This window comes from Scardinius erythrophthalmus (genome assembly GCF_964197995.2).
Source record: "Scardinius erythrophthalmus genome assembly, chromosome: 23".
NCBI lineage: Eukaryota > Metazoa > Chordata > Actinopteri > Cypriniformes > Leuciscidae > Scardinius > Scardinius erythrophthalmus.
In genome coordinates, this window is record NC_138243.1 from 6,329,754 (window position 1) to 6,341,344 (window position 11,591).

General features: G+C 36.5%; 1 protein-coding gene across 2 annotated transcripts in view; it reads left to right on the plus strand.

Moving 5' to 3' along the window:
• lpar1 (lysophosphatidic acid receptor 1) overlaps window positions 1-10,513 on the plus strand; it is a 30,752-nt gene extending 20,239 nt beyond the window's left edge. Inside the window, exons 3-4 of one of the 2 annotated variants that reach the window (XR_014029289.1) lie at window positions 7,997-8,944; window positions 9,971-10,513. Coding sequence is in view for 1 of the 2 variants with exons in the window: in XM_081354495.1 (XP_081210621.1) it covers window positions 7,997-8,298 (302 nt within the window). In the remaining variant the exon portion in view is untranslated. Of the gene's footprint in view, window positions 1-7,996; window positions 8,966-9,970 lie in introns of those variants that run through there. The other variant, XM_081354495.1, reaches the window with a different exon arrangement.
• Window positions 10,514-11,591: the final 1,078 nt, after the last annotated feature.

An 11,591-nucleotide genomic window follows, 5' to 3' on the forward strand; every position in this document is an offset into this window, starting at 1 on the left:
TAGTGGTTAGGATTTGGTTAGAGTTAGTTGCATGTAATTATGCCTAATTTATAATTATTAGCAACTAAATGTTTCATATGTAACAATGACGCTGTAAATTAAAGTGTTACCCTTACAATTCGGACTAATCTGACTAACTAAATGTGCCCTGGATCTCTGAGGATATTATTAATGCTCGTAAACATTACTCTCTGGTTTAGTGAACGTGTGTCAGGCTGAGAAAAAAAAGAGAGAAATGGAAGAAAAAATCACCAGCTGCAATGTGTTTTACCAAGGTTATTTCAGTATTTGTTGGGTATGTTTGTATACTTCGTTAGGAAAATAAATGGCTTTGGTCTGATTAAAATCCCTAAAACGAAATACTAATTATTAATTTATTTGTTTGTTTGCCTGTTTGTTGCCAATATGTCAGACAACAAAACAAATCATTGATTGAATTAAGAATAATGCAAGTTAAAAAGATTGAGGTTATCTAGTCTTCCAGCCCAGTGAGACATTTTCCCTATAAAAGTCTTAAAGGTACAGTAGCAGTTTGTGTATTGTGTAAACTGGTAGTGTACATTACAGCAAAATACTATACATGTTCCTCACCTCTGTCTAGATTAGTTCTTCATTATCCTGTGTGCAGTCCATATAAACTGTGAATGCTCCAGGAACTATGGAACAACAGAGACGTAACAGAAACGTTCGCCGGAGTAAAACATTGGACTTTAGGAAACAAAATCAAAGGCTAAAGAGAATACAGCCTCTTTAAAATAAAGACTCTATTTCCCGGCTTTGTCTATATTAGAGTTCATTGTAATTTCCAAAAATTCTCTTTTGTGCACTACATTCACCATATCCATTAATTATAAATGACTTGAGCTTGTTCTGTCAGACCAGGTGCTTGTTTTTCTAGTGCGATCTGCTGTAACATCACTGTGTAATGCAATACCAATCCAGGGTTTCATGATATATCCACAAAAAAGAACTTTCCAGGAAACAATGAGACTCTGCTTCTCCCCACACTTACAAATAACTTCCACAAGCTAAAATGAAATCAGTTTTTGTTACTTCTCAAAGGCATGATTCATCCATTGTTGAGAGTTACTCAAGGGCGTATGAAGTATATTTGAATAACATAGTTACAGTGATGATGAAATCATTGGATCAGTTTCCCCTCCTCAAGAAAACGAGATATCAGGACTCGTGGGGTGTAGAACAGCAGGGTGTTTCATTCTGAACACATTTTGCCAGTGTTAAATTTTCATTTTCAGGCCATTGTTTCTAGCCTTATCAGCATTACTGGATCACATGACATACTCAGATATGCTTACATGGCATACAGATAATTTTGAAAAAAAAAAAAACACATTTGCTAGTCTATGTTATTTTTTATTTTTTTTCCTCATCCTAGTTTCTTGAAGGAAGTGACCAGTTCTGAAATAAAAACATAGATTATGATTAGCTGACCGTTGCATCTATCATGTGAAAATATTTTGTTGACTTTACTGGCATCTTGCCCCTTGTGAATCTGCCATAATCATGATTCCTGAGAAATGTAAACATCACAGCCCATGAAGCAGCAATGAGTTTCTGGTTATGGAAGTATATCTGCATATCTTCTTGTCAACCATCCATTAAAATGGTGTTAAATAAGATTTCTTCAACTACCGGTATGTCAGACATAAACAACAAGCAACTGCCATATCTTGTTATGCAAGTGATGACAACTGAATATCAGCTTCCCATTTACAAATTCAATCATGAAGTCAGTATTGAATTGCGTTCACAGCTCAACCTGATTCTATTCCATATGGAAGCTTGTTTCCGCCACGGAATGAAACAATTTAAAAGATAATTGCGACTTTTCATCTCACAATTGTGATTTTTTTCTTTCTTGCAATTGCGAGTTTATATCTCGCAATCCAGACTTTTTTTTTTCTCAGAATTGTGAGATATAAGTTCCAATTCGAGGGAAAAAAGTCCATTTTTTTTCTCAGAATTGTGATTTATTAACTTTATAACACGCAATTGTGTGAAAAGTCAGAATTGTGAGATAAAAAGTCACAATTACCATTTTATTTTTTGACACAAGCTTCCATACTTCTATAATTACTTTTTTCCATCAAAAAAAGACAGAAAAAATCAGGCCAAAACACAGTCATCTAATACTGAATAAACACATAAAATGACAGTTGACTTTTCTTATTTGAATAAAACATAGACTTAATGAGCCGATTCCCCAGAAATTCCAAGGAAAAGCTAACTGAATTGGGAGGGCAGAGCAAATGCCCGTGCTCTTGGCAAGTCCTCCGGTCTGGAATCTGCTATGCAAAGCATGCGCTAAGCACTTCCACAGGTGTCTCTGTCTTACTGAGTTCCCATCAACCTCCTGCTAATGCTGCATATTTTTGACCACAAACATTTGACCATGTGTTGTGGTGTTTGCCATGAAAAAGATAGCACTTGTTTTGCAGAGATAACTTCTACTCGTGGGTGAATAATGGTGATAGACACTGATTAGTTCTGCATTCTAGATTTTAAAGATTACATGATGTTTGTTGAATTTGAGTCAATGTTTGTCATGTGCCAGTGAATCATGCAGTATTGTTGGAAGCAGCAGATAGAGGCTGTAAAATTACTACACAAATCAATGTCATTTCTGACAAGTTGCTCAAATAACAAATTCTACTTTTAGTCTCATAAAACAAGGAGGTTAAAAGTTATGATGATCTGCAGTTTACATTTAGTACAACTTGCTGCTTAAAGGTGAACTAAGAAACTTTTTTTACCTTAACTGAACAGCTTCGGAGTCATTGGAATTGTTATATTACTTATTTCAGGTTGGATGGTGGTCGTTTCGCACCCCCCTGGTGCCCGTGAGCGGAAAATACGCACTTGCAACTTTGAGCCGGCGGGCCACCAGCCGCCGCGTCAGGAAGTCTCGCGTGATATCAGGTCTTGCGATGTAAACAATTGCTTTACGGCCAAAAGAAATCTGCTAAAATGCTGTCATTATTGCGCTCCCTCACGCTGTTCGAACCCGAAGGAAGAAGACGTTTTAAAGAATGTCCCATCTGCTTTGATGTCGTTGATCTATAGCCTCTGGTGTCTGAGAATCACCAACGAGTTTTTACAACAGTGTTGTCAAATATCTATTCCGAAGCTGTGGGGGGAGCTCTAGAGAGAAACCTGCGAGCAAAAAGCGAGAATACAGCGAAGAAATCCCGAAGCTACTGAGTGCTGCTTTAACCGTAGTAACTTTTTTTGCACGTCTGCTGTTCGAACCACGTTGGTTCAACAATAAAACTGTCGTAATGACGTAATAGCATCTGCTAATTAATCGGTTTGAGATCAAATTAATGTGGGGTTATTGTTGTAAATAACGAACACGGCATCTGTGGACTACTTAGTTAATTTTTGTTTTTATACTTTTGTTCTCCGTTGTTTGTTAGGCCGCATTTACATTACATGGTTGAGACCCAATTCTGATTGTTTTGTATATGACCCATGAACGTGTAAGCAGGAAAAAAACACATCAATGCCTATATTCTCAAATCGGTTTCAAGCCTCATTCATATGTGGAAATAAATCTGATATGCAATGGATACGTGCATTTGCGTCTGCCATGTAAGCGGACAGATCGTACGTCATTGAAAAAGTGACGGTGGCGAATTACGTCAACTCCGGTGAACACACATGACTCTCTCCAATGGCACAATGGAGGATGAAAGCTCATGCTGAAGTTTTCTTTTTTCTTTTGAGCCTTTGGGGCGAAGAGACAGTGACTTTTAAAGATGGTGCGGAAAACATTTCATTTGTGCCCGTTGCAAATTGTGCTGTTTTTCCTTCTATTTTGGCCTAAGCAGTTCTATGTCAGTATAGGAACTAGCCACCATGGTGGTTCCCCGGAACTAATGTTTCCCTTTTAACATTTGCCTGGTTGCATCACAAGTAAGTGACGTAAGATGCGTTTGATCTTGTAACTTTTATTTTGAAAAATAAAAATACAAAGAAATACAAAATCATGTTTGGCTTGGTCCCCTCAAAGTTGAGTTGGATTTTCTCCTGAGCGTAAAGGTTAAGAGGCCCATCTATCACTGTTTTCCATGTTTGTAGAGTTAGTTTCTAGAGTAAATATATAGGCTATAATCTGTGTGTTTACACAGCTTTTTTTTAAATAGCGGGTGCTGTGTTTCACATGTGTTCGGCCAATCAGCGTCACTAACGTCACTGGTAGTTCCTATAGTGCAGGTTTAGACCCGACTCTGAAGTAGGAGCTAAATTAGTTCCCCCAAAAGGAGTTACTAGAACTAAAATCGTTCCTAGTTCCTGCGGTGCAAACATGCCAAAAATGGATACTTCTGCCAATAGTTCTAGGAACTATGAAAAGGTTCCTCCGGTGCGAAAGCCCCTTATGTCTACATTGGCTTGTTTCGCCAAGTGTATAGTGTAAATCCAGATGTTGGATATAGGTCACTTTTAAAAGAAGATTATAGTCAACCAATTGGAATTGGGCATCAACTGCAGTGTAAATGCGGCCTTAGTACCTTAAAATTACACATTAGTACCTAAATGGTACATATTAGAACCTTTTGAAAGGATACCGTCCCAGTGACAGCTGTTGTACATTTTGTGTTATTTTGCGCAAGGCGTTTTTTTTTTAAGTTGAACTTCTGAGCGGAGAATGCCATGTCATGTGCAAGATTCTGCAAATGATGCGAGTCCAATTGTCCAACACGTCTGTCTAGAACATTTTTAATAAACGACGGAAGATCAGTGTAGTGGAATGCAAAAACACATTCTGCATCAGTTGCCCCTTGACGAGACTCTAGAACTCTCCAGCACCAATTGAACACACTATAAATATAAACAGGCTATTATTGTGTTGTTGGTCACACTTTAGTTTAGGGTCCAGTTCTCACTAACTATTAACTATGACTTTTCCTCAATAAACTCCTAATTCCTACTTGTAAAGTTAAGTTTAGGTATTCGGTAGGATTAAATAATGTAGAACATGGTCATGCAGAATTAGGTATGAATATGTGCTTTAATAAACGGACAATATCCATTGATATGCATGCTAATTAGCAACTAGTTAATAGTGAGAATTGGACTCTAAACTAAAGTGTTGTAAACATGCTGAATAACCAGAAAAACAATAAATCGCTTGGCTTCTACTTTCTAATAGAATCAAGGCATGAAACCATGTTATCCTTTAGATATGGTCAGGCCCTTGCCTTTGTCAGGGAAAGCCAAAAAATTGTTCCTAGACAAACCCAACATTCATGTGACTTGGCAAAGTAATTTCGCCTCTGAACCCGAATCTCTTGCAGTGTTCGTCTGAACACCCCAGTCATTGTGCCTGATGGTGTTAATAAGCATTTGCGGAAGTAATAAATCGAAATCCTGCTCTAAGATGAAGCAAGGCTTTGAGCAGCTGCCAATTTAAGCAGCTTATTCAGCTTGTAAGTGGAAGAGAGCTTTAATGGAGGGTGAGGGGTGTCTTTACGGCCCTGTTTGTACCTAACCAATATCCTGTAGTTACGACATACAGAATCTAGGTTGAAATATCATAGCATTATTAAAAAAGCAATACTCCTCAACTGGGTGCTTTTTTAAAAATGAAATGTTTATTTGTAAGCATGAATTGGGGAATGATTCGTTTTTGAGGTCCAACATACAAGGCTTTGAAGTCATTCTAAACAGCAGTTTCAGTCAGTCTAAACTTGCTCAGTTTTACTCCGTTTTAACTCGTCCACACCCATGGTATTGGCTTTCTTCGTATGTCTGTGAAGCACTGGGAGGAAAACTTACCCCAGACACACAGTTATCCATCAAACTAATTGTTATTACATAAAACGCACTTTAAGGATACAGTGCATCTAATTATTACATGTTGTTGTAAGTGGAAATGTGGTATCATATCACGAATATGCCACTTACAGAATCACTCAGAAGGGCTGAATTAAATCAAAATGGTGTTGTGGTGGATTAAACTCCAATTTAACCAATGTCGAATTTCATCCTAAATTAGATAACATAAATATTACTTAGCAAAATCTAGTTAAATGTTTCTGAGAGAGCATGTCATCAGTAGATTCACTGTGTGCTATAACAGCAGGCTGACAGATTTGCTATCGCAGTTCACCACAGTATAGTAAGCAAGACCAAATTATTTGATTTTAAGTCGGGATCAAGTCTGAATCCACATGATCCCGACTCCTGAGTCCAAGGACTAACAAGGACTCGGAGTCCCGAACTCGACCAAGACCATAACATTTCTGGGATTTTTCTCTCTTCCAAAACAAGCTGATTCTCTGTTTCAAATTAGTTTTCTGAGATGTTCGTGTAAAAGAAGCTCTCGATGCTGCTTCCTTTCTCACAGCTCAACCCACAGTGAAAGTGCTTGTGACGGAAATCATCTTCGTTTCAAGTATATATTTTTATTTAGAGATTCATTATTCTCAGAAGAACTACGAATCTAAAGTGGCATCAAGTTTCCGAGTAAAACCAACTGGACGTTTGGGTGTGGGGACCAGTATTGAGAAAACTACGGACGTACAAAAGTATCAGAATCTCTCACTTCAAACGCAGTCTTCAGTCCCCCTCGTTCACGTCTCTGGTGGGTTTGCTCAGAGAGAGCAAAACATGTGGCAAAGCCATGCTGGAAACAGCTTGCAGTTTATCTAAAGGCTGAGAGTCTCCACATAACTTTCTAGTGATGTCAACCATTCAAGAGCAGCTGCGTTTGACTTAAAGAAGAGTAGTGCTTTTGCAAACGTATTTCTGTCTTGCAAAATAACAACTGTGGCCAAAATGTTCTTTTTCAGTAAACATTTTTTGTTTGTCGAAGTCATGTTAGGTTAGATTCATAAGGAAATGATATGAAAGGAGAAGTTTGGCACCAATAAAATTTACTATAGGGATTTTTTTAAGCACTGGGATGCCTGCCTGCCCTTCTGTTAGTAATGGAATCGGCAGATATTCATTGCCTTGTATTATGAGATGTAGGCTCCATCCAAAACTTAGTCTACTGCCTATATAGGGAACTACCTTAAGACACCATCCCTGAAGGAAACCTTCAAATCCTGTCTTCACACGAATCACATCGGACACTTGACTTGCAATTGGTTTCAATTCCATTTGCTGTTAGCATGTTGGTAAGCTAATGCTATAATACTCTAAAAAGTATAGAAATATATCACACAAATATTGGCTAAAATAGACAAGTTTTAATTGGACTATGAATACTTTTCAGCATTTAATAAATATATTTTTAAACAACATTTCTATCACATTGTCCCTTTTGTTGTAGTAATATCTGAACATACAATATATCAAAAGAAATAACAGAGCCTCTGCTTAAAAATTGTCCTCTTTTTTATCAACAGTTAAATGTGAGTAAGTTTCATTAAAAAAAGCAAAATTTTGAGCAAAAAGCTGAGAAAATCGCATTTTTGTAAAAGACTACGTCTGGATTCAGAACAATGATCAAAACATGGATCAAAAGATGGAGTAGATCGCATTCATCAACACCCCCAAAGCTTCACAGTCCTATAATAGCTCGTCCTGGGTCGACATTTCATTTGGTAACATTAGGCAGTCTTGATTTATATACTGTTCAATATTGATGATCACATTGGTATTGCTTGTTTCTAATGCTTCTTCACATGTATTTTGATCAGAAGATTCAGTACTCGATCAGAAGATGTGCAATAGCGCCCCCTACTGTATGTAAACAATAAGGTACGAGAGGCTGTGACGTATCCTGAATAAAAGTATTATTCCTCGCTCCTCCCCTGTCATGATTGTACACGCCCCCTACTGCTGATTGGCTACAAGTGTGTTGTACTGCTCGGTCCGATCCACTTTCAAAAGCATTTCTCAGAAATCTCTTAGTGCACAGTTAAAGTTATTGAGCTTGACTGTGCTACTTTCACACATTTTACTTTTTACAATACATCCTGCAATTTCCTCAAATGAATTGCATCCATTTCCTTTTGTTTTTCAGGTGCTTTTATTGTGTGCTGGACGCCTGGTTTGGTGCTTCTCTTGCTGGACGTGGTCTGTACCAATTGCAATATCCTGACCTATGAGAAATTCTTCCTCCTTTTAGCAGAATTCAACTCTGCCATGAACCCTATCATATACTCCTACCGGGACAAGGAGATGAGCGTCACATTCAAACAGATCCTGTGCTGTCAACGCCAGGAGAACGTGAACGGGACTGTGGAGGGTTCAGACCGGTCCGCGTCCTCCATCAACCACACGGTCCTGAGCGGTGCTCACCATAATGACCATTCAGTGGTCTGAGCTTCTACAGGGGCCAGGATCCACATAGTATAAGCAAGCAGAGACTGTGAAAAAAGGCATTTTCATCAGCAAAAGACTTTTCTGTCTTCATAATGTGTTGTCACTATATTGAACTATTTAAAGGCTAATCCAAAAGGGTTTAAGTAGCCAGTTTAACACAAATCATATTTGTTCCCGTAATGCCTTAAGTATGGTAAAAGGTTGGATGAGTATATTGGCTAGTTGTAATTTTTTGGCCAGATTGTTGTAAATCGAGGAGTTACACGTTGTGGTTTTTTTGGAGGTTTTTTTGTCTTGTACAGCAGGCGTTGAAGTGAAGGACGTAGTGAAGTATCCAGTGAATCTGCACTAGAAAGAAAGAGTGCATGTAAGAGACCACTGGGAAATAAATTTGGTAAACTATGCGAAGTACTTGATTTTTTTTTTTTTTTTGCACTGCAGGTTCATCCCTTTGATACCAAGCTGGCACCAAATATAATACCCAAAAAAATATTTCTTTCAGCCCATTGAATGATTAAGGGGTCCAAGGGGCTGAGAATGGAGATGAATGCTTGAAATTGAACATGATGAGGAGTATTAAATATTTATGTGAAGCTGGGTAAACTTATACCTCAGTAACTTGAAACAGCTTAATATACGCAACTTGGCTTTATATCTTTCCTGACACAAAAATTGCCTTATCTGTTGGTTATATCATTCCCAGTAATTTTCAATAGGGATCAGCATCCGTGCCTTATTACTATATATATATATATATATATATATATATATATATATATATATATATATATATATATATATATATATATATATATATATATATATATATATATATATAATATCTGACACCTTTTTATGAATTTTATTCAGTTTTCAAGGTATTCTGTTCACGTTTCTAAAACACATAATACAAAAATAAGAGTTCAAATGAAGATTATTTTTATGGATGTTCAATTTATTCCCACAGAATTGACCGATTCATTGAAGTGATGCAATGTACCTTGTATCATGGCCATAATCAAAATGAAATGTCATAAACAAAAAAATATAATAATGGTTCAACATGACTGAAATTAAATTATCGAAAAGCGTCTTTACTTCATATACCAACGTATGTACGTATGTATATAATAAGTGTATATATTCATATGTTAGTCAAAAAGGGAATGTTTATTGTTTAAAGTTAGATCATTTGAACCAAGGTATAGCTATTTTTAAATATTTTTGGTTCTAAACTTCTTCTTTAAAATCTAATTTCATCATACAAAATATATTTTCTTGGCCAAACATGGAATGACAAGTGTTTTAGTATACAGTGGCCCAAAAAAAGTATTTGGACATTTAAGATACATTTAATGATAAATATGACACTTTGTTAGTCTTTGTTACACGTCACATGTCCTTATTGTAGTAACAACAGTACATTATGCATAATTACATGCAACTAACACTAAACCAAAACCTATTCGTAACGCTAACCCCTATAGTAAGCACATGTAGTTCATTAATGAATTACTCCATACTTAAATGTAAAGTCACACTGTAACATGGACACCTTAAAATAAAGTGCAACCCTTTATTTTTAGGTGTACTTGTTACACCTTGTTACAATTTTACATTTAAGTACTGAGTTATTAATTAATGAACAACATGTACTTACTATAGGGGTTAGCGTTACGAATAGGTTTTGGTTTAGTGTTAGTTGCATGTAATTATGCATAATGTACTGTTGTTACTACAATAAGGACATGTTACGTGTAACAAAGATGCTTTGCAAAGATTACGTCACCCAAAAATTGCAGAAAACTAGTCGGGAAAACTAATTCATTGTAAATGAGAATGGTAAGTGTCCAAAACGTGTTGGGGCCACTGTTCAGATCATAATCTAATTCTAACATCTGTGAAGTTAACAGTTTTATATGTTGTATTGTTTATAAGAGGGAACGCTATTCGTGAAATAACCTCCAGTTTAAAACTGATGTAAAATGAGTGTTGTAGAAAAAGGCTTTTCCTTTTGTACCCTATAACATTTTGAACTTAATGACAGTATTGCTTTAATGTGTATTCATGTTTAAAATGGCATTGTGTGTAATGAGAATGAACTTTCCACTTTAATATGGATGAAATTTGAAGATTTGCACTCTGTAAATGAATTGAGGATTTGGGGCTGAGATAATGTAATTTTAAAACATATCAGTATTACCAGTTGTCATACAAAAAAAAAAAAAAAAAATACTAACATTGTTATTATCAATTTTACACTGAATATATGTGTGACCATTTGAGTTTCTTGAGAACTTTTCATGTTATTTGTCTTTCCAGGAAAACAACCTATAAAACCTCTTTTTTTTTTTTTTTTTTTTTTTGTTAACCAAGTAGCAAATGTTTCAGCATTTTTGCAAGTCTTACTCTGTTGCGCAAGCAAGTTTGAAGCAGTGCAGTGCTCCAAATGACGTCCGTCCAGAAGAGACAGCTGTGCTTGACGGGTCATGGGCCATAAGTTCATTCTAGGTTGAAAAAAACGACACTATGTTTCCTGTTCATTTCAGAAATTGTGACCATATTCCAAAAAAAAAGATGCTTGGCTTTACTTGTTCTCTTAATGAAGTCTGAACTCTGAAATCCTGTGTGATAACATTCACTTAACAATGTCATTCAATTAGTGAACCTTCTTAAAATAAATCTGTATATGAGTCAAATCCTCATCTGTTGTGCGTCATTTACACATACTTCTCATTTCAAATTACAATGTTCACTGCTTTGCATTGAAATTATGAACTTACTTGAATATCAGCACAGGCTCATTGGAAAAACATGTCAGTGGCATTTTAGCTAATTTTGTTCTTTTGCAAGGGAAAAATGTGTCAGTTCCCCCATAATGTCTTGGCTCACAGTTGACAGATATTTTCCAGAATTGCAACAAAATGGAGCTTTCCACCTTTCCTGCAAACTGGTAGGAAATCCTTGTGTTCAGGCTGAAGAGTGATGGGGATATTACTCCGTCTGTGCTGATGTCACTAATACAAGAACTATTATAAAACAAACCCTCACTGGCCTCATTTTTGGACGCTATATGGAACATGCCTTATATCTGTAAAAACAATGACTGGTATGTGCAACATACAGCCAAAGAGATTCCACAGGACAATTGCAGTTTTTGCTTGGAGATTTATAAACCAGAGCAGCTGGCGTCAGAATTCCTCTGTATTTGCGTTCCTCTTTAGTCATGTGTGATACTAGACATGGAGTTTTTCAAACAGCTATGAAGGAGAACAGTGTTCCTGTCACTTACA